Consider the following 24,110-nt stretch of genomic DNA (forward strand, 5'->3'; position numbering starts at 1 on the left):
AAATCAATAGGAAATTTTCATCTCATACATAAATGCAGGAGACCTAATTCTTCAATGTTCTAGCAATGAAATGAATAGAAGACAAAACCATATTCCCCATGAAAATCCTTCACAGCAAGGCATTCACAATATTAGATTTGGACCAAGGTGAGCCAGCTTTATATTGTTATGAGTTTGCTGGTGCCAGAATCCCCTAAATTTGGGTCCAATAAGTGTTAGAGTCTAATCAAGACTTGTGTTTGTTAAAGTGGATACCAGACTCCTAATCCCTGGACCCATATTCAGGAGATCGCCTGGGAGATGGTCCATTAAGAAAACAAAGGAAAAGTGATGAGCCATTAAGAGAAGAAGGTGAATGAAATGGACCATTAGGAACCAAAAGCTCTGAGCTAGATGGCAAAGGGTGGGACCCCTCCCTCAACTCAGAGTCAGCTAAAAATCAAAGCCACCATTTGACGTACAATGTAAGAGCTGGCTGTGATGTGACTGAGAGGGGAAGGGGTTGCAGGCTGGTAATGCTATGAGTCCCTCCATGGTACACATTCTTCTGGAAAGCTCTACCTGAACAAAAACGTTGAATACATGGAGTAGGCTTTGCTATCAAGAATGATCTTGATGTGACACTGGAGAGCCAGTGTGGTGTAGTGGTTAAGAGTGGTAGTCTCATAATCTGGAGAACCGGGTTCGCGTCTCTGCTCCTCCACTTGCAGCTGCTGGGTGACCTTGGGCCAGTCACACTTCTTTGAAGTCTCTCAGCCCCACTCACCTCACAGAGTGTTTGTTGTGGGCGAGGAAGGGAAAGGAGAATGTTAGCCGCTTTGAGACTCCTTAAAGGGAGTGAAAGGCAGGATATCAAATCCAAACTCTTCTTCTTCTTGTCAGAAGTCCCCACTGGCATTAATGAGCGACTTTCAACCCTTCAAATAAAACTCGCCAAAAGCCCACAGGCTACTATTCTAAGTGCTTATGCACCAACACTGGATGCCGATGAAAACATTAAAGAATTTTTTTGCTGCCAGCTGGATGCCATCCTATCAAAGACGACTAAGGAGGATGAAATTATCTTCCTGGGTGATTTTAATGCAAAAGTTGGGGTAGATTTCGATCTGCGGCTTGGAACTATTGGGAAACAAGGAATTGGCAACAGCAACCAGAACAGAATCTTACTTTTGACTATATGTGCACCACACAACCTTGTTTTTACCAACACACTCTTTTGACAACAAAATAATAATTTAAAATATCATGGAGGCACCCTCGGTTGAACCATTGGCACCTCTGAGACTATGTCCAAGCTGAAGTTCGCTGTGATGTGCTCCTTACCAGAGCTATGATGAGTGATGATGACTGCTGGACAGATCACTGATTAATATGTTCCATGATAGCTATCAAGATTATACCTCAACGCAGGCAAATCCAGCTCAGTGGTGTAACACTGGAAAGTGTTGATCACTTCTCCTACCTGGGCTGTTATCTTTCCACAAGGGCCAACATTGATGTTGAAATCCAGCATCGCCTGAACTCTGCGAGTGCAGCTTTCTCCCAATTGAAGTGCAGAGTGTTTGAGGACTGGGATATTCAGAGGGAAACCAAAATGCCTGTTTACAAAGCTATTGTGCTACCAACCTTGCTGTATGCTTGTGAAACGTGGACCACTTATAAACACCACCTCCAACTCCTCGAAAGATTCCGTCAATATTGTCTCCGAAAAATTTTACACATCACTTGGGAAGACAGGCAAAATAATGTCAGTGTGCTGGAAGGAGCAAAGATTCTTCAACATCAACTTTGTTGGACAGGTCATGTTGTGCAGATGCCTGATTATCGTCTTCCAAAGCAACTACTCTATTCCAAACTTAAAAATGGAAAGCGTAATGCTGGTGGTCAACAAAAGAGGCTTATAGACTCTCTCAAGGCAAATCTAAAAAAATGTAGTATAAACACCGGGAATTGGGAAACACTGGCCTGCGAGTGCTCCAATTGGAGAACAGCCTTTACCAAAGGTGTCATGGACTTTGAAGACGCTTGAACTCAGGACGAAAGGGAGAAACACGCTAAGAGGAAGGCACACTTGGCAAACCCTCACCGTGATCAACTCCCACCTGGAAACCTATGTCCCCACTGTGGAAGGACATGTGGATCCAGAAATGGCCTCCACAGGCACTTACAAACTCACTGTTAAGATTGTGTATGGAAGACAATCTTACTTGACTATGAGTGATCGCCAAAGAAAGAAGAAGAAGGTAGGCTTAGGTTGTATATATGCGTAAATAAACCATATATCCTAAGGACAACACAGTCTCTGCTGTGCCTAATTTCCAGAAGGAAACACTGGCTCTGGAACCCCAGGAATCTTGCACCACTCAGAGACTGGGGTGGCTTTCAACAATAGTCTAGTATCACCAGAGATTCATGTGGGATACTTGCTGTGGACACTGCCCAATTACTCTGGCTGCACTCCTCACCCAAACAAAGCACAACTGAAAAGTCAGGAACAAATCTTGGCATCAAGGGAGGAGTGTAGCAGGAGTGAATCAGAAGCATATACGAACTCATTCACAGTAAACCATGCCCTGCAGTTTATCAGGACATCTGAATATGGCCAGCCAGCTGGTGACTTTAAGTAAAATGGGAATAATGGCAGTATAGCTTAGAGGGCCAAGATGATGCCAGAGTGGTGGTTGTTATTTGTGTTTTTTCACTGTTACCTCAAAAGTCACACAAGTGAAATTGCTTTTAAGAGTTCCAGCTGAGATTAGCTGGGGAGATTTTTTTAAAAATCCAATTAGCAGATCAGAACCACTTTCAGCTGTTTCTCCTTCCAGACTCACCCTTCACACTTTGCAGTCTGCAAACAGCCTTTTCATTTTCTTTGTGTAGATCTACAAACAGATTTGGAATTAGCCTGCCCAAACAACTTTAAAAGAAAAGGGACACCCCTTACAGAAAGTGTCTTCCTTCTCAGGCGCAGAGCATCTCTGAGTGTAGCAATGTGGAGAATTAAACAGCTTTTAAGCAGAGGTGGATGAAATATTCTTTCCCAGGGTATTAGCTCAGGAATGAACTTTTGCTACTGTCAGGAATAGACAAATGCTTGTGGAGTGAAAAGCAGACTTCCATTTGGATAAGGAGAGGGTTAAGAAACCAGCAAGGGGGAAACTTCACATGTAAATAGCTTTCAAAATCTCACAAATGTAAAATACGGGTGAGATTTGTGAAATAAGAAAGACAGACACAAATGAGAGAGTAAAATAGATGGTTAACTTGTCATGAAGGTGAAAGAAAGAGTTGGGTGGGTTTTCCACTGTGACCTTTGATACGGAAGGGGGGGCATGTCTTCTTCACCTCCTTCTTCGCTACAATATATCCATTTATTTCCAACTGTCAATGACAAAAGGGACTAAAATCTATAAAATTCATAGAAAATCAACGTGCCAATTTGCTCAATTTCTCTAGGACTCCATGACACCTTCCCTGTCCTCCATAATCCCTCAAGCAAGGTGCCAAGACCCTAATCCTGTCAAATCACTCTGCCAAGCCTTTCCTCTGGGCAATGCCAGGTGGCAGACTATGCATACATGGACCATTGTCTTCTCATCACCGGTACCCAGGATGTGCTTATCTACGCATATTTCAGCTCTGCATATTCCCCCCTCCCTCCTCCATATGTTAATCCTGTGTAACCCAACCTCTTCTTAATATATTCATGATGTAATCTGTGTAACCCAACCTCTTCTTAATGTATTCATGATGTAACTGGGATGTATTTTGCACTGTATTCTGGGACATGGAGGGAAGTTTCAAAAATTCATGTTACCCCTTTCTCTCTTTTCAATCTCGCCTTGAACCTGTTGCACAATAAACATGGATCTTCTGCAGTTTGCTCCTGTCTCCGGCTGAACTCATTTTCCTCCGCAGGGACCCGCGGACTTAGTCCGACGAGCTGGGTGGCAGAGCAGCCTCGCGCCCAGATTTTACCGTAACGCCTTGGAAGTCACAAGTCAGCTGCGATTCCTGCTTTGCAGGAATCCAACTCTGCAATTCTGTGAGTGTGACTAGATTCAAGAACTCTGAGGGGAGCAAACTGTTCTCTCGGAAATGGGACTTCTGTCTCTCTTGAGAAACAAAAACGGATGACTGCCTAGTGTGGTCTGCCCATTGGCAGACAGAGCCCACTGAAGCAGAATCCTACAGAAGTGTGTTTGCTGACTGCCCCCTGCCTCCGAGCACTTGGTCCCCACCTGCACAACCTCACCTGCCTCCAAGGACAATGGGAAGTAGAGCTGGAGGCCATCAGCCTTTTGCTGGCACCAAGCTCTAATGGTACGTGATGTGTTCTAGGTCACCATTATCACCTACTTATAGGCCCTCTCAAAGGACCCTGAAAAGGTTAGCTAGACAGAACTTTTATTTGAGAAGGCAGGTCAACTTTACTTCAGCAAGGTATGTTCTTGGTGATTTGATATTTAATAATGATACTTTCTTTTAGGGACGCGGGTGGCACTGTGGGTAAAAGCCTCAGCACCTAGGGCTTGCCGATCGAAAGGTCGGCGGTTCGAATCCCCGTGGCGGGGTGCGCTCTCGTTGCTCGGTCCCAGCGCCTGCCAACCTAGCAGTTCGAAAGCACCCCCGGGTGCAAGTAGATAAATAGGGACCGCTTACTAGCGGGAAGGTAAATGGCGTTTCCGTGTACTGCGCTGGCTCACCAGATGCAGCTTGTCATGCTGGCCACGTGACCTGGAAATGTCTCCGGACAGCGCTGGCCCCCGGCCTCTTAAGTGAGATGGGCGCACAACCCTAGAGTCTGTCAAGACTGGCCCGTACGGGCAGGGGTACCTTTACCTTTAATGATACTTTCTACCACTTTTCCTAAAACAGATGTTAAGTTAATGCACCTGTAATTTCCCGTATCCTTCCTGGAATACTTCTTTTTAAAACAGTGTTATATCACCTGCTTTTCGGTCCTCCACCATGGAGGCTGATTCTAGGGACATGTTACATATTTCTCCAAAAAGGCTAGCAATTTCAGATTTGAGTCCTTTAAGAACTCCAGTGTGCATGCCATCCATATCCAGCATTTGTTCATTTTCAACTTCAGTAAGGCCCATAAGGGTAAAGGTATCTATTCTTTAAACATGTAAGTATCTGCCATTGACAACCACCAAATCCTGATTGTTATATACTGAAGTTCTCACCCTGGGCCAGCAGGGGGATACTGTAGATAGTTATGCAAATGAAGGATCGAAAGTGACGTTCAGTGATTGGATAGTTTACATGCAAATGAAGGATTGAAAGTGACATTCAGTGATTGGCTAGTTACAGAAAATGGTTACTGTTGCATTCTAGTGGAGCTCTATATAAGCAGGCTGACTGAGCTCCTCAGTTCAGTTCTGTTCCAGCTTACAAATAAAGAGCTGCTTTGGAAGAATCGCTGTGTCGTCTGATATGTTCGCCCACAACTTAATACTGATAACCTCTGAGCATTTTTTTTTGTGTGTGTGTGTAATTCTCTTCAACGCTTTTGTCATTTGTTGACTATAAACACAATTCATCACAATGTTCTTCTCTGCCAGATATCCAACAAGATCATTGCACAAAGAGATGTGTTCTCGCTTTGCCCTATTTCTTCCCATGGGCTGCTGCTCAGGAGAATATCTTTGTGAATTGTGCCTCGCATAGGCAGACATATCTATTATGTCTAACAAATGATACACAAGTTATAATTAAGAAAAAAACAAAGGGAAGCTGTCTGTTTATACAGGACACAGTGATGTATAATGCAAAGCAATTAAACACACATAACCATAATAACAAGTTTGCATTCAGCAGTGCTGTTGACAAATTTCTGTATCTTTTGTGTGTACAATGATATACCCATGATTTTTCCATTGAATTTGCACTTTCTTTCATGTTTGTGCGACTTTTCTTTGAACTGATGATTAAAACTACAACCATTTCTTTTTTCTTTCAACCCAATAACAGCATTCAATTAACTCTTCATGGATTTATCTGACACGCCTAAGGAGAGTGTTTTCAGCATTTAAAATGTATGACCAGGCCATTAAATGGTGAAATAAGTAATGTTTTAATGAATGATTTGTAATTATTTTTAAATTAAAGGTTTCTCATCAATATTCCTCAAATCCCCATGGAGGTTAAGTGGCACATAGATCTTGTTAAGCACTCAAATTGAGCCAGACTTTATTTAAGTAGTACGAACTCTAAATAATGGCATGTGTCAATATCTGGACCACATTTAACAAGTAGCACTTAAGCAAAAAAACTTGATTTTGTCCGTGTCCGTGTTTGTTAAAGCAGGTTCAGTAGAAGAGGTTGCATTCTTTTTCTGTTGCGATTATGGGGGTGTCAGATTGGGTTTGTAGCTGCAGACAAAGGGTAGCTTCTTTCTGCAATCAGAGCCGTCCCAGTTACCCTGGCCTGGAAGAAAAGCAAGTAGTGAATAAAAAGAAAATAAAATCCAAGAATTCATTAGAAAAATATTATCTTCTCATCAAAAATGCCAAGCACCTTGTAAGTTTATTCAATTAAGCTTGTCTATATAGCACTAGACAAAAGCTTAATTGAATAAACTTACAAGGTTATACCTATTAAACCCATTCAGTTTATTAAAACTTGAAAATACCCTCTGGGGAGCAGAGAGGAAAAATAGCCACATGATAGACAAAATGATCAGTCAGGGAGGGTTGAGTTCTGCAAACTGATTCACTGCAAACAGGAATCAATTGTTTCGCCTGAGTTTTAAGCTTAAGAGAAGATTGTACATCTGCCACAAACTGGGTGAGTGATTTTCTTTGGGCAGCTCATTACTCACTTTATATGCAACTGGTACCCTTACTATTTTAGGGGGAGCGGAGATGTTACAGTTTTAGTGTGGTAGAGGTGGTTTGGGCACACTAAAATGCATTTGTTTTCAGGGCAAGAAATGTATGTTCCAATTACTTCCACCACACACAGAATGATATGGCCATCATAAAAGCCCTTTTGCTCCAGCATAAAGAACAGAATAATATGAACACTCTTCTGGAATTTCTCCCTGATGAAGTTGTGTGCTCCAAGCCTTTCTGGAGCACCAGTTATGTCCTCAATAGGTTTGCCAAACTACTTTAAAAAGTTCCAAGCACCATACGAGCCTGGAGAATGTAAACTTTGCATTTGAACGTAAACTTTGCAATTAGGGTTTTGACTGAAAATGCACCTAAGGTGGGTTGCACCTAAGGAGAATATGGATATTCATCCTGAAATAAAATACTGAGTGATTTCAAGGAAAGTCAAAACAGGTTTGCTAACGCTTGCCAAATTTCTCAAGACATGGCAGCCACCAAATTTTCTACAGTGAAACTGAAGATGAATGTAGATGTTATCCCAAAATGAAATCCCTGGACAACCAACTGCTGCAATGTTGTTCAGCTGGGCATTTAACTCTGATTTGAACTAGTTTGATAAAAATAATGCCTAATTTGAGGAGGGTGAGAGTGAATCAGCTCTAAACTTCCTTTTTAGAGAGCTCATTCTATTCTGCAGTGGAACTTTGATGCAAATTGCACTCAATGATGTCCTAAAATTAACATCAGCCTCCTGTATCCAATGGCATTTCAATGGCACAAAGCAAACAAAACACAACCAACATGTAAAGTGTTAAATATCACTTTAGCTTAAAGCACCAATTGCTGGGAAAGTGACCAGAGGAGTATTTAATACTTAGAATTTTGAAAAGTGGAGGAAACCTAGCTTTAGGGGACGAACTAAACAAATACATATATCATATTTGTGGATTACAGTGTACCTCCTAGATTTATCTTTAAGCAGATGCGACTGTGCAGAATACTGTTAATTGCTTCCCCAAAAACATGAAGAATTGAGCTCAGTGGACTCTGAAGGAAATTTGCCCCGGAGCCATCTGTCCATTCTAGCGAAGACCCCTGCAGAATAACCAAACAGGAATTAAATGAAGACCATCACACACACCCCGTAAACTGTTTAGGAATTTCCATATTCAAGCACGACTGAAACAAAATGAGTGAGAGGCGTTTTCAAAGGGATGCGCACAAAAATCTCTTGCATGAAGCGGGGTTTCCATACTTTAAAAGGGCATGAATAATGTGCGGTGCGTAAGATGGATTCTCTGCAAACAGATCAAGATTTTATGGAATCTACCACTCAGCATTGTTCGGTGAGCACAGCTTATTCCAAGAATCTAAGCAAAACCTTTTAATTAGATGTCACCTAAAGCTCTGCTCCATTATTAACCATGTTAGACAGGCTTCTCTGTCAAATATTAATGGCAACTATGACTTTTAATTCTGAACGTGCGATTTCTTTAGCTGAAAACATGAGCACTGAAGCGTGGGAACATGTTTCAAAGCCTGGTTGGCACACTCAAGCAAAGCTGCATTCTGCGCCATAGAGGAGTTGGTGTAGCACCCTGCTTGTGGTTAACGCTTAGCTGGAATGAAATATTCAATGCAGCAATAGAGAAATTAAAATAATAATTTATTTGTCAGACAAATAAATGATAGGCACAGTGGTATATGGTTACCAAAGCTCTGCACACCCCAGCCCTGGTGGCCAGCACTTATATTTCCTCAGCACAGCCCCCTTACTCCTCCTTTGGCTGCCTCTGTCCAATCAGCCTGGTTGAAATTCCTATTGGCTGTCTGCTAGAACCAATCATAAAAGATACACCCATTTCCTATTACCTTTTATGGGAGACAAAGAGCTATATTTCCTTCTATCCATAAATGGCAGACAAGTAGTCATATATCTTACATTTGCCTCGACAAGGCACCTTAATTACCAGATTACCTTTTGCCCTTTTTGCCCTATTGCTCTATTGCCCCTTCACTCCAAAACAGATGGCTAAAACAGATGGCTCATGGTAACAGAGATCTTGGGTTCACCTTCTCACACACCATCAATGAAATAAGAATCTTAACATAAGAATCTAACATTTCTTACCTTCTAAATCCTTTGCATAATTACATTAAAGCCAATATATTTCATACATAACATAGATAGATTTTTAGCAGAAAGGCCTTTGCCTGAGAAACTCAGTAAAGAGAAAAACCTCTTCATTTTATACCCCCCTTTCCCAGCCAGCTGCTGTTCCTATTAGCTCTTGCCCTTTAACCTTAGGAAAATGTGGCTGATGGGAGGCACATGGTAAACTATTTACCAACTCTTAATTGGTGTTTTTGCAGCTTGATTGTATTCTTGATTGTATGACCTTTGCTCCCAGCTTTTGCTCCTTTTACAACTTTGAGGTACTGCTATAAATCAATGAGGGGCCCTGTTCAAGAGGATAAACAACTGCCAAAGTACTCAGCCAGCTGGTTTCTGCCTGGCATGAAACATACAAGCATTTTGCAAATATATTTCTAAGCTTATTTTAAGATACAGGCCTTGATCAAATGCCTCATTGGCACATACAGTGGCGGAGCTTCATGCTCGGACACCGGGGGGTGGAGAGCAGGCGGGCGTGGGGCTGGCGCATGCCCTGGGGGCATGGTGTGCCGCCCGTAGGGGCTTGGTGCCCACCACGGGCAGGGGGACAGCCATGATGGCAGCCCCCCGGGATTGCGCTGCAGTGCGCTCCCCCACATGCCTCTTCCTCCGCCAGTGGGCACATACTTTCCTTGCTGCAGGGCTGCAGAGGTTGATCTGATCAGCACCCCAGTTCATTAGCTCCAGCACCCACTGTAGCCCAAGCTGGACAAGAGGGTGAGGCTTCCTACCTGTCAATCACCTGATGTCACTACAGTGCCATAGCTATGGGGTGTGTGTGTGTGGCTAGCCAGGTTCTTTGCCCCGGGTGAAGCCTCCAGAGGAGTGCCTTTGAGGTTTCCAGTCCCTTTGCATGTGTATGCAAATGTGTGTGCGTGGGGGGGGGGAGAGAGTTGTATATGTCAAACTACCTCTTTGACCCAGGTGAAATAAAGCCCAGTTTCGCTCCTGGTCACTGTTACACCATGTGGTAATTTTTGTCCACATGATTTGTGTTAAGTTGTGGGTAAACATATCAGACGACACAGCGATTCTTCAAACAGCTCTTGTTCATTCACAGGCCAGGACAGAACTGAACTGAAGGGTTCAGTCAGCCTGCTTATATAGAGCTCCAGTACAACGTTACTGTAACAACTTTCTAAAACTATCCAATCACTGAACGTCACTTTCGATCCCTTATTTGCATAACTATCTACAGTATCCCCCTGCTGGCCCAGGGTGAGAGCTTCAGTACATAACAATTTGAAATTGGATTGTAAAGTAAAGGCAGAGGCACAGTCTGCAAAGCAGCAGCGATCAATTGGTTGCTGTGTCTTGCAGAGTGCTCGGCAAAGGGCTCCACAAGGCCCAGCAGCCTTGGATTGTACTTTGTCCTATTTGGGCTGTGTTATTTACTGAACAATAGGATCCAGAATGCAGCAGTCTGATTGGTCCGCAGGAGCCACCCAATCCAGCTCCAGGTGGAAGTGAATCAGCGACCTGATTGGCCTGCAGGAGCAGCCAATCAGGCTCCTGAATGAAGTGAATCAGCAACCTGATTGGCCTACAGGAGCAGCCCGGAATTAGCCAATCATGTGGGGCCCATTGTGTAAATAATATATATATAGCTAGACGTTTTAGGGAAAGTTTCATTCATTGCTCCTACCAGCTGAATAAAGAGCACGAAATTCACACTCGACTCCGAGTATATTTCAGGCTGAGCCAGCTCTTTACCTGCCCCACACCTGGCCTGTGGTGTAGGGAAGGGGGAAATGACTTGGCAAGGCAATGTGTGGTGTGCACACTGTGTCTGTGCCCAAATTCGCATCGTCCTGCCCCTCATTTTGAGGGGGAACCACCTAGAGAACAGGGGTGATGAAGTACCTAGAGATCAATCAGAACACGGAAAGGATGGACAGCTCTTTCTTAATTAGCCACACTTTTGTTTGCTTTCCCTTGGGAAACCTGTGGTTGAGCTGAGCGCTGAATCAGAGCAAACGGCAACTAGGTTTTCTGTGGGTTGCTGTTTGTTCCAATTTATCACTAAAGAGTGCAAAGGCAAAACCGCTTGAACCCGTTTAGAAAGCATTGGACCAGCAGAAGTGTGAACGAGCCCTCAGGCTTATAGCACTGGGAAGAGTTCTGGGTAGAGGAGTTAGAATGGTAAAAATTGTATCTGCAAAACATTTAAGTGCCATGTTTTGCTTTGGTAATGCAACTGTGCCGTATACAGTGGTACCTCGGGTTACAGACGCTTCAGGTTACAGACACTTCAGGTTACAGACTTTGCTAACCCAGAAATAGTGCTTCAGGTTAAGAACTTTGCTTCAGGATGAGAACAGAAATCACGTGGTGGCAGCGCGGCGGCAGCAGGAGGCCCCATTAGCTAAAGTGGTACCTCAGGTTAAGAACAGTTTCAGGTTAAGAACAGACCTCCGGAACGAATTAAGTTCTTAACCAGAGGTACTACTGTATTTTTTCTTCTCTTGAGAGTGGTGTGGAGTTACCATTTTTAGTGTTGTGCTAATTGGACTTGCCTTTTTGTGGCTTCCTCCTGTCCAGAACTGGGCCGTCTGTTGTCCGTGGTAAGTCGCCAGACTCACAAGGAATTCATTGTGTTCTGCACTTGAGACGCTAGTCAGATGTCCACCTGTGACTTTGCGCTGGCAAGTTCTCTGGAAAGTAAATTGGAAAAGGGAAGGCAACTGAAGAAGGTGAGAAAATGCCTCAGGAAATGCTACAGTCGTATTTTGTATCGGAGAATCAGCATGAGGATCTCTGTGCAAAAGACCACCATCTTACTCAACAGGGGCAAAATAATATGGAAGCAGTGAGTTACAGAGACACAAACAACCCCTTGCAGGAGACTGAGTGGGCGGCCACTTTTATGCCACCCAATGGTACCATTAGGGGGCACAGGTCCGGGGCCTAACATGAAGGGTGGGGCAGATGACAGCACCCCGTCAGCAGCAGTCACTGCAAAATCTTTCCTTTGTGTCTCCTTTCCTTTTTACTAAGCAGATACGCTGCTGCAGACCGAAGTTCCTGACAGTCACGGCCACCATCTTCCTTTCCTCAGAGTGCTTTGCCTCTGGACTCTGGGAAAGAAAGATGGTTTGGCAGGTGGCCCTGTGGCGTTTGCCCACTCATTATGGAGATGTCGTACTGGGGGGGGGGGGAGAAAGGGTTAATAGGCTGACCATTAAGAAAGCCCGGGGCAGAGCCTAACAGTGTTTAAGGCTCAACACAGGGTTTTTGGCAGTTAGTTTGGCTGGTTTCTTGTGGGTGGGAGGCATAGGAGTCAGAGTGAGTTAGAGACAGAGGGGAGACAGAGAGAGTGAATAATATGTTATATATTAATACGTTATATATTCAGACTGAGTCTGAATATATTACCGGGGAAACCTGGTTGGTGGCAGTGGAAGAGATAAGCCATGGTGGCACAGGGTCAATCGTCCTTGGAACGACCGGGGGCTCTGTGCAAACACCAGTGGCGTAGCGTGGGTTGTCAGCACCCGGGGCAAGGCAAGTAATTTGTGCCACCTAACCCGTGGATTTGCGCCCCCTAACCTGTGGATTTGCGCCCCCTAACCCTAACCCCCATATGTTGCGCCCGGTGCGGCCGGCCCCCCCTGCACCCCCCACGCTACGCCACTGGCAAACGCCACAGGCAGGTTCATACAGGAGAATGCAGTCCTAAGATAACCTGGTCCCAAACCATTTGTGGCTTTAAAGGTAAAAACCAAAGCCTCAGATTTTACCTAGGTACAAACTGAAAGCCAATGAAGATGTGTAACATCTGAAGAGAGGTGTTCACCAAGGTGGATCCTGGTTAATTTCTGAGAAGCATCCTCTTTTTAAGTTAGATATGACTGTTTTGCATGTTTTAATCATTACATACGCTCTGAATTTAGTAGCAGCATGGTGACTCTTTCCAGTTGATTCAAGAACATTTACATCTCACAGCAGGTCCTGGGTGCTACATAAAATTAACTTGAACGCCATAACCCCCTTTCCCTTTTTTATGTGTATTTTTTGTAAAAATGCTTGAAGAACAAAACAAAGTAGAGACTCGCTTCTTTTCCGCAACCTAGGAAGGGAGGAGCGTAAGAGGGACTTGCAGGGCAGCAGGAGGTTTATGGAGCACAAAGTCTAAGCAAGGAAGGATCATTTAAGGTGCTGATTTTAACCTTTAAAGCCCTACACAGCCTAGGAACCTCGTACCTACGGGACTGCCTCTCCTGGTATGTCCCACAGAGGAACTTACGGTCTTCAAACAGAAACATCTTGAAGGTCCTAGGCCACAGAGAGGTTAGGCTGGCTTCAACTAGAGCCAGGGCTTTCTCGGCTGTGGCTCCGATCTGGTGGAACGCTCTGTCACAAGAGACCAGGGCCCTGCGGGACTTGACATCTTTCCACAGGGCCTGCAAGACAGAGCTGTTCCACCAGGCCTTTGGCCAGGGCACAGCCTGACTCCCTCCTTCGGCAATCTTCACAGAACTCTAGCCCAATGGTTGCCATCAATTTGATTTGAATTAATTTTATAATGAAATGATTTTAGAATGTTGTGTTATTTTATTCTTGTTAGCCGCCCTGAGCCCGGCTTCAGCTGGGGAGGGTGGGATATAAATAAAATTTATTATTATTATTTATTAAAGATGAGCCCACAGGAAAATCTTCATTTTGAAGATGCCCCTACCTCAGCTTCTTCCCACGTCTCTCCTTTCTGAACAAACATGTAGCACTGGCCCAGGTAACTTATCCAGCCATCAAGGCAGCCACCTTGGCAAAACAATTCTGGCTCGACCACAGAGGAGTCGCGGGATGCTGGGACCTCATTGCCCCCGGAAGGAGGCTTGTTCCAATCAAGAATGTTTCCCAGCAAGAACCGGCGGTCGCGGGACTTGACCTCTGGAAGCCCATTGCCTGGGGGGAGAAGTACGAAATCAGACACCCCATGAGAAACACCCCCAATCATTTTTAAATAAAAGGTGAAGACCCAGAATAGGGTGGAAATTGAAGAGTTGGCAAGGCTATTCCTCTGAAGCACTTTCAAAATGGCTCAGTCTGGTTTTATTCCTTGCAAAGCGGACACATTAACAACGGGTTTTATAGTCTTCCTATATAGTATTCCTGTATATTGTCTTAGGGACGTGGGTGACGCTGTGGGTTAAACCACAGAGCCTAGGACTTGCTGATCAGAAGGTCGGCGGTTCGAATCCCTGTGACGGGGTGAGCTCCCGTTGCTCGGTCCCTGCTCCTGCCAACCTAGTAGTTCAAAAGCACGTCAAAGTGCTAGTAGATAAATAGGTATTGCTCTGGCAGGAAGGTAAACGGCGTTTCTGTGCGCTGCTCTGGTTCGCCAGAAGGGGCTTAGTCCTGCTGGCCACATGCTGTACGCCGGCTCCCTCGGCCAATAAAGTGAGATGAGCGCCGCAACCCCAGAGTCGGTCATGACTGGACCCAATGGTCAGGAGTCACTTTACCCTTTACCTTATATTATCTTACTAAATATATTGTTATGAGATTTTTTTTTGGGGGGGGGTGGTAGATCCCCCATAAGCTCTACATTCAGTGAAGTGTTAGAATTTGAGCTAACTCAAACTCATGAATTTAGCAAGGGCCAGCCTGGCAATGACTTGCTGGGGATGGGTCACTGAAGAAGCAAAAGGCTGATTATAGCTTTTGGGGTAGGATTGCCCTTGGCCGGATGTAAGCAACAGGAAGAAAAAGTGTCTTACATTGGCCTGAGAAACAGGTTTTGCCAGGGCTACTGGGGCTGGGGGATACTGGAAGTGAAAAAGCTGTTTTGTGCAAGTGCTGCTGAGAAGGAGAAGGGAGAAATTGGGTAGAACGTCACATGGGGACTGATGGGAAGCAACTATGATGGCTGGCTGGAGCAGGCTGTGACAGAGAGACAGCATGGCTCTTAAGATGCCTGGGAATCCAATGCTGTGGTGCTGGAAAAGACAAGCCGTTCTGGAGATGTAAATGCTTTGAACTCTCTCTAAAAACTCAGGTGTGTGAGTAAACCATCATTCTTAAAGGTACAGGTTCTCTGCTGTGCCTCATTTCCCCCCAAGGAAACACGAACCCTGGTTAAGTGCCAAGACACCCGGAATCCTGCTACGGCTTGGCAGAGATTTGGTTGGCCTGGAACAATAGTGAGGTGAATGCAAAATTTTCCTTAGAGGCTGCTTGCATCCAGTCAGCATCCAGTCAATCCCAGTATTTCATCATTACAGCCACTTACCGAGGCATAACCCCAAACCTTACTCCCACATACTCTCCACTGCCAGAGCAGTGAGGAATTTTTGGGCGCAATGTACTACAGTTCTGTTTCCTTTTGTAGTACTTTTGTTCATTTACATATGCAGAAGTGGGTTGTAAGCATAGTTTCACAATTCAGTCTACCCCAGTAGACTCTGCTTCCTCCATTGGGGAGAAACATGGTTCCTTCTTCATCCCCCCCCTTTTTTAAAAATAATGTTTATTGCTTTTCCAACAGTTACAAAGAAACAATAATAATAAGATAAAAAAGAAAAAAGAGAAAAGAGAAAAGAAAAAGAAAAAAACAATACAATACAAAAACAAAAACAAATTAAAAAACATCAAGCACATCTTCATCAGTTTCAACATCTTGTCTTTCATTCACTTATTTCCACGACCTCCTCCCGCCTCCCTTTTTGTATTCCACTTCTATTAATTATTGCAGCAATTCCTTTCCATCTTCCTCTGTTTTCTACCCTATAATCATCATAATGCATTCTAACCTTTCCCCCCCCTTAAATACTCTATTAATCTATTTACACTTAATTCCTTGGTTCCTTCTTCATTCCCTGGGAATCCTACAGCTCTGGCCTTGGTCTCAACTGCAGACTTAGCTTCCCCGCTGCTTGCTGGGCTCCAGGGAAGATGAAAGGATGAGTCCACTTCCTGCCCCTTTCCCAGGTTATCAGCCAATAACCTTCAGTTAACACAGGAGCATGTCCTGGCAAAGATTTTGTCTAAAAGGGTTGTGCAAATCAAACCACTTAGTCCAAGTTCTAAGAGTATCTAGTTATACCACTGCGGGAATATAGTAAAAAGTCAACGTGATGTGTCAGGAGATGAGTTCACATCAAGATCACGAGGCACTTTAATCTCACCTTCAGATACAAGGAGAAACAGCACTCCTAGGTAGAGCATCAAAACCGAATGTGGCTTCATTGCCAGCTGGTAGCAGAACTTTCACCTACAGTGAAGGAAAGACTGTTTGTGTGAACACTTGTTTTCATGTATGAGGATCAAAATTCCGATCTTCTTCCACTTTAACAGGTACCTGAAATTGAACTCAGACCATTTGAAGCTCTCAAATTAATTTAATTACCGTATTTTTCGACCACAAGGCGCACCTAGTTTTTGGAGGAGGAAAACAAGAAACAAAATATTTTGAATCTCAGAAGCCAGAACAGCAAGAGGGATTGCTGCGCAGTAAAAGCAGCAATCCCTCTTGCTGTTCTGGCTTCTGGGATAGCTGCGCAGCCTGCATTCGCTCCATAAGACGCACACACATTTCCCCTTACTTTTTAGGAGGGGAAAAGTGAGTCTTATAGAGCAAAAAATACGGTGGTTGATCAATTGAGAAGACACGTGCAACTCAGACATGACATGAATTTCCCAAACTGCAGATTGTGAGCTAATTTTTCAGTAAAGTGGCAGTCTTGCCTAAAGCTTGATGATCAAGCAGATAAAAAATGGATTCCTGATCCATCGCTGTGTGTGTGTGTGTGTGTGAGAGAGAGAGAGAGAGAGAGAGAGAGAGAGAGAGGGAGCAGGAGAGGGAATGCACAAAGGTGCAGAACATGTCCAGTGGAGCACTAAATATGCCATGTCGTATCTTCTGTTACATAGGAGAACTGTGGGATGTGGGTAGGGATGGAAGGACCTGTCAGTTTTGGTTTTCTCAGTTTCTCATTTTGCAATCTTTAAAAAAAAATCATTTTTATTGGTTTTACAAATACAAAGTATAGATAGATAGTTTATTACGGCCATAGGCCCATATTCAATACATCATACAGCAACACAGGTATAACAAGATAAAATTAATAAATTATATTACGTTATAATCAAGTACATCTCAGACCGTAGGTTTCTAAATTCCATTAAAATAAGGACAATATAGCGCTTAAAATATCAAATTATCAGTATAAATCAATATTATTTAGGCAAGATCAATAATCGTAGAGTAATCCATTTTTCCTTTTATAGGCTAATACTGTTATCAGAAATCTGGCAACAGAAAGGGACCTACTCGGATCAGAATCTTGCAATAAATGCATTAACTGTGTTTCCAGGGAGTCACCTGAGATTTCCAATAATAAAGGGGACAAAAATCTGATCCGAGAAACTGAATGTAGTGAACAACAGAATAGTATATGTTGTAAAGATTCTATAGATCTATTATCACATGCACACACCGCTGAGATCCGACCATTGGAAAATCTATTATTCAGGACATTGGAAGGAAAGGCGTTAAATCTTGCCTTAATAAAGGCCTACAAAGTATAAATAAACAGAATTAAAAATGTATCTATATAGAGAGATTCTCTGGATCTCAGGACTCCCCCCCCCCCCATCTCCTTCATGGTGTCTCGTTTTAAACATCTACTACTGCATATTCATCCATACTCCAATTTTTATATCAAACCATATTATCCACGGTAATTTTTACACTACAAGTGAAATCAAAATCCTGCTCTTGTTTCCATCTGCTTACAGTGGTCTCCTAAGTAACTTACAAATTTCCCCAATTCATTTATAAAGTTTTTGTCCTCACTTTCCAAATCTTAAATGCAGTTCTGCAGATTTTGCAGCAATTCACGATTTAGAAAACAACAACCTTTGCAGAACTTCGTCAGCCTTTCATTACAAATTTATCCTAATAAACACCGTTTCGACTAACGTACAAATTTTTGCAAGCAATTTATCCTAACATAATATTATTTAATATTAGTTATTACATTGTTTTCACCAGTAAATGCATGTTTAAGTGCTCTCTCCCTTAACATTTGCACTTATGTAAACACTAGTTGTGAGTTGCACGACAAAATTCACATAACTGCGAATTGTGAAGGATAGCTGCGTTTCACTTTTCATATTGTTGCCATAAAGAGGAATATTTGCATGCCACCTTGGAAGTTATTTCACAAGTTTGAAATAAATATATGCATTTTAATGAAATGTCTATTTAGAGAAATACCTGTTTTGTAGATTGTTCCCTTTTCTTCCCTTCTTTTAACACTAGTAATGGGCAGCAGCAGTTTTAAGTAGTATTTATCCAACTTTTGGATGACTGGAGCTTTTTCCTTTGCACAAGAAGGCTAATAGTGTATGTCTTTATTTTTATATATACTCTCCTCCTTAAGCAAAGGAGGGTGGGGGCTTGTCTTTGACGCCACTGTTGGTTTAATTGATGATCCTTAACACCTTTCACAAACACATACTTGAATCTTATTCATCCATGGAGTATGAACACAGAGAATAGACCTACTGTACTAACCAATGTAGGGCACATAGAATCATAGAATGGCAGACTTGGAAGCATAGCTGTCAACCTTCCCTTTTTGTGTGGGAAGGAAATTCCCTTATTCCAGCGCCGTTTCCCGCTGCTTCCCACTGCTATCCCGGATTGTTAGATCTCCCGTAGACTGTCCCCGGGACAGGTGAGGCTGCTGATCCCTTATTTTCAAATCTGAAAGTTGACAGCTATGGTTGGAAGGACTGCCAGGGGCAATCTAATTCAAATCACTGCAATGAATTTATGAGTTTGCTCGAATTCTAATGCTTCACTGCAGTGGCGTAGCGTGGGGGGTGCAGGGGGGGCCGGCCGCACTGGGCGCAACATCTAGGGGGGCGTGCGCTCGCAGCTCTCTGCCCCTACCTGGCTCACTCACTCTCTCTCACTGCAGTGCTGGCTGAGCGAATCCGATCCGAGCCACCGGGTCGCCGCCCACTGTGGAGGGTGCCAGGCATGCCCCGGGTTAGGGGGCGCAAATTACTTGCCTTGCCCCGGGTGCTGACAACCCACGCAACGCCACTGCTTCACTGGATGTAGAGATTATGGGGATCTGCCCCCAAACCATAAATTATAATTAGATTTATGATAGAATTGTAGAGTCCACCCTCCTGCAATGAAGGAATTTCAACTAAAGCATCCATGACGGATAGGCATCCTGGTTAAGGTTATGTTGAATCCTGACTCTGCCTTCTCTGGCATTCGTTACCCCTCCAAGTTTGGTGTCATCTGCAGATGTGATGGGCAGCCCCTCAAATCCTTCGTCCAAGTTGTTTCTAAAGATGTTGAACAACAACGGGCCCAGGACAGACCCTGACGGCACGCCACTTGTCACTTTTTTCTAGGAGGATAGGGAACCATTATTGAGTACCGGGGTACCACCTCCTAGGGGCTAAGCCCTTGTGGTCCTGTGGTGTGTCTGGAGGCGGTTGGAGGATGGATGGCAGCTGACATATTGAGGTTGAATCCTGACAAGACAGAAGTACTGTTTTGGGGGGACAGGAGGCAGGCAGGTGTGGAGGACTCCGTGGTCCTGAATGGGGTAACTGTGCCCCTGAAAGACCAGGTGCGCAGCCTGGGAGTCATTCTGGACTCACAGCTGTCCATGGAGATGCAGCTCAATTCTGTGTCCAGGGCAGCTGTCTACCAGCTCCGTCTGGTACGCAGGCTGAGACCCTACCTGCCTGCGGACTGTCTCGCCAGAGTGGTGCATGCTCTAGTTATCTCCCGCTTGGACTACTGCAATGTGCCCTACGTGGGGCTACCTTTGAAGGTGACCCGGAAACTACAACTAATCCAGAATGTGGCAGCTAGACTGGAGACCAGAAGTGGCTGCCGAGACCACATAACACCGGTCTTGGAAGACCTACATTGGCTCCCAGTACGTTTCCGAGCACAATTCAAAGTGTTGGTGTGACCTTTAAAGCCCTAAACGGCCTCCGTCCTGTTTACCTGAAGGAGCATCTCTACCCCCATCGTTCAACCCGGACACTGAGGTTCAGCGCTGAGGGTCTTCTGGCGGTTCCCTCACTGCGAGAGGCGAGGTTACAGGGAACCAGGCAGAGGGCCTTCTCGGTAGTGACACCCACCCTGTGGAACGCCCTCCCACCAGATGTCAAAGGAAAAAACAACTACCAGACTTTTAGGAGACACCTGAAGTAAGCCCTGTTTAGGGAAGCTTTTAATATCTGAAGGATTATTGTATTTTAATATTTTGTTGGAAGCCGCCCAGAGTGGCTGGGGAAACCCAGCCAGATGGGTGGGGTATAAATAATAATATAGTATTCTTATTCTTATTCTTATTCTTATTCTTATTCTTATTCTTAGACCCTTGAATATTTTCAGGAAGGGGACTGCCCCCAATGTCCAAAAGTGGTGGAGGAGGCCAAGTGCAGAGCCAAGCACAGCCCCAGGCCAGCTCCACCTCCTCCTCCTCCTACCAAGGAGTCAGGAGGCCCCAATCCAGTGACAGCAGCAGCAGAGGAATTGCACTGCAGCCATGCTTGGCTCTGCCCCGGCTCTTCTGATGTCCTGAAATAATGCATCCAAAGTTCTTCAGAAGCTGGCGCCTCTGATGAGCACTCTTTGGGTTTTGTTAGTCAACCAGCTAAAGATCCACCTTTACAGTTACCTCGTCCAGTCCACATTTTACCAGCTTCCATTGCAAGAATATAATGGAGGAATCTCATGTCAGAAGCCTTGCTGAAATCAAGATACACTATGTCCACAGCATTCCCTTGAGCCACCACAGTTGTAACTCAAAAGAAAGAAAACAACAACAAAAACAACAATTTATTATTTATACCCCGCCCATCTGGCTGAGTTTCCCCAACACAGCATTAAATATTAAAAACTTCCCTAAACAGGGCTGCCTTCAGATGTCTTCTGAATGTCAGGTAGTTGTTTATCGCTTTGACATCTGAAGGGAGGGCGTTCCACAGGGCGGGGGCCACTACCGAGAAGGCCCTCTGCCTGGTTCCCTGTAACCTCACTTCTCGCAATGAGGGAACCGCCAGAAGGCCCTCAGCGCTGGACCTCAGTGTCCGGGCAGAATGATGGGGGTGGAGACGCTCCTTCAGGCATACAGGACCGAAGGAAGGAAGGAAGGAAGGAAGGGAAGGAGATTTGTCTGGCATGCCTTGCTTTTGAGCAAAAACAGACAAGGAAGTCCCATTTGGTCAACCATTGTGGCACCAAGCAGCTCCAGACCTACTTCGCTTGCCCTGAGCTGCCACTTCTGTGTGAGAAGAAGGCCGAAAGGGAAAAGGGGATAAAATCTGCATCTACACTTGCCCTCTTAAACAACTTTCCTTTCAGGATGTTGAATAATGGAGAGGAGGATCCGTTCAAGCTCCATTTTCCTGCTCTTATGTCCATCTGTTAAGTCCTGTTCCAACAATCATAATGGTGACTGAACACCCTTGAGTGGCATCTACTGATCACACAAAACATAGTCCACCAATTGAACATATGTTTGAGCTGATGAATTTCTTTGAGAGCCAAATATTTACCAAGAGGGCTGCAGAAAATCCTTATTCTCCACCTTTCTTTACAGTCACACATGGACTTCTCACCAGTTTTCAGAGGGTGGAAAGTAGAGGAACTGTTTTGAAGAAATGATTCTTAAGGACCACAGGGCCAATTAAAACTTCACCAAGATGGCCGCCAACAACAACAACAACAACTTATTATTTCTACCCCGCCCATCTGGCTGGGTTTCCCCAGCCACTCTGGGAGGCTTTCAACAGAACATTAAAAACAGAATAAAACATTTAAAAACTTCCCTAAACAGAGCTGCCTTCAGACGTCTGTTTGAAGGAGTCCTCTGTTTTAAGGGCAGTCCAGCCAAGTTTGATTTAAAGATTTAAAAACTTTTATTAAGAAAAACTCTTAAGAAAGGAGAGTAGCAGCCTATCAAATTAGCACCTGGAGAAAAAGACCAAGTCCACAGGCCACCTGGTCAAGGTCCACCCCACTGTGGTGAGATGCATTGTATTTAATTAAATTATAGCATTCACTTCTAAATTTGTATTCATACATATAAATCAGCATATGCAAATTTATGCAAATGAGTGTCCCTTTTTTTTTAGGCAATGCATACATGAGCACCTTAAATTAGGCATGACCCTTGGTAGGTCAGTAAATAGCACAAATGTTTCTGGTCTACTTCATCAGATGCAAGAAGTGTATTCCTCAGATATATATAAATGAAATGAACTTTTTGAATTTCATTTTTAAAAAGAGAGAGAGAGAGAAATGAAATGGCCAGTGGGAAAGAACTGCCCCTCTGCTGTCAGTCTTTCGCTCTCAGTTGCAGTTTCCAAGGTGGCTTTTCACCTAAAGAACAAACAAAGCAAAACAAAACAAACTATTTGGCAGGATAAGAGGGTCAGGGAGAAACCCACACCTGAGTCAGGTTGCTCTACATTCTGTACTGACTACAGCAGGAACTTCAGAAGATTCAGGAAATCCGAACGTAAACACATAGTAAGGTACCCCTGCCCGTACGGGCCAGTCTTGACAGACTCTAGGGTTGTGCGCCTATCTCACTCAAGAGACCGGGGGCCAGCGCTGTCGGAGACACTTCCGGGTCACGTGGCCAGCGTGACATCGCTGCTCCAGCAAGCCAGAGCCGCACACGGAAATGCTGTTTACCTTCCCGCTAGTAAGTGGTCCCTATTTATCTACTTGTACCCGAGAGTGCTTTCAAACTGCTAGGTTGGCAGGCGCTAGGACCGAACAACAGGAGCTCACCCCGCCGCGGGGATTCGAACTGCCAACCTTTCGATCGGCAAGCCCTAGGCGCTGAGGCTTTTACCCACAGCGCCACCCGCATCCCTTTATGTAAATCCATACTTTGCTTTGAAACTCAGTTTGCTACATTTCCTTGGACGGATGGCGACAGCATGCAAATGGAAAAAATAAATGCATTTGGGAGCAGAGCTCACAGTGTACTTGTTTGGATGGAACTTCTTAAAATGTTGTTTTCTGAAGTGTTTGGGTGGGAGAGATAGAATTATAGAATTGTATTTGCTTGCAAATAAAGGACTCGGGTGGCACTGTGGGTTAAACCACAGAGCCTAGGACCTGCCGATCAGAAGGTCGGCGGTTCGAATCCCTGTGACGGGGTGAGCTCCCGTTGCTCGGTCCTGCTCCTGCCAATCTAGCAGTTTGAAAGCATGTTGAAGTGCAAGTAGATAAATAGGTACCACTCCAGCGGGAAGGTAAATGGCATTTCCGTGCGCTGCTCTGGTTCGCCAGAAGCGGCTTAGTCATGCTGGCCACATAACCTGGAAGCTGTACGCCGGCTCCCTCGGCCAGTAAAGCGAGATGAGCGCCACAACTCCAGGGTCGGCCACGACTGGACCTAATGGTCAGGAGTCCCTTTACTTTTACCTTTACATACTACACAATATGGGGACGCGGGTGGCGCTGTGGTCTAAAACATTGGGCTTGCCAATCAGAAGTTCAGCGGTTCAAATCCCCGTGACGGGGTGAGCTCCCGTTGCTCGGTCCTGCTCCTGCCAACCTAGCAGTTTGAAAGCATGTCGAAGTGCAAGTAGATAAATAGGTACCACTCCAGCGGGAAGGTAAATGGCGTTTCCGTGCGCTGCTCTGGTTCACCAGAAGCAGCTTAGTCATGCTGGCCACATGACCCGGAAGCTGGACGCCGGCTCCCTCCGCCAATGAAGCGAGATGAGCATCGCAACCCCAGAGTCGGTCACGACTGGACCTAACGGTCAGGGGTCCTTTTACCTTTACTTTACAGTAAAGGAATGTTCACCACATAAAGGCTACGGCACCAAGTGATGGATTCCGTGCGTGAAATGCTAACCTCAGATCAGCTACTGTGTCCAGAGTGCTGCTGTCACCTGACATCTTCACTCCAAACCACAATACATTTAATTGGAGGGATGTCACATGTTCAGGTGAGCGGTTTGAAAAAGTGTGTGCCTTTTTCTTCCCACAAGTGTCATTTTCCTGCTTACAAATTAGCACAGGTCCACCGCACAAAGGCTGGCAATTGTTTAGTTTAGTTGCTTGGAGAAAACCA

General features: G+C 44.7%; 1 protein-coding gene across 1 annotated transcript; it reads right to left on the minus strand.

The window, feature by feature from the left end:
• Positions 1–6,061: 6,061 nt before the first annotated feature.
• Positions 6,062–18,349, minus strand: LOC310681216 (snaclec bitiscetin subunit beta-like). The gene is made up of 6 exons (XM_083448843.1): positions 18,242–18,349; positions 16,149–16,234; positions 13,700–13,926; positions 11,538–11,675; positions 7,805–7,940; positions 6,062–6,438 (listed from the first exon to the last, which is right to left on the minus strand). The coding sequence occupies exons 2-6, from the start codon at positions 16,207–16,209 to the stop codon at positions 6,356–6,358; spliced, it is 645 nt and encodes a 214-aa protein (XP_083304969.1). The 5' UTR covers positions 16,210–16,234; positions 18,242–18,349; the 3' UTR covers positions 6,062–6,355.
• Between the last annotated feature and the right edge of the window lie 5,761 nt (positions 18,350–24,110).

Source organism: Podarcis tiliguerta, assembly GCF_965153285.1.
Source record: "Podarcis tiliguerta genome assembly, chromosome: 7".
Classification (NCBI taxonomy): domain Eukaryota; kingdom Metazoa; phylum Chordata; class Lepidosauria; order Squamata; family Lacertidae; genus Podarcis; species Podarcis tiliguerta.

Excerpts from the sequence above, each read along its gene's own strand:
- LOC310681216 (XM_083448843.1), bottom strand. The coding sequence starts at position 16,209 with ATGAAGCCACATTCGGTTTTGATGCTCTACCTAGGAGTGCTGTTTCTC. Across the intron at positions 11,676-13,699 it reads AGACGTGGGAAGAAGCTGAG|AGAACTTGCCAGCGCAAAGT; the intron begins GTAGGGGCATCT and ends TTTACTTTCCAG. Across the intron at positions 6,439-7,804 it reads CTTAAAGATAAATCTAGGAG|GCCAGGGTAACTGGGACGGC; the intron begins GTACACTGTAAT and ends CTTTTCTTCCAG.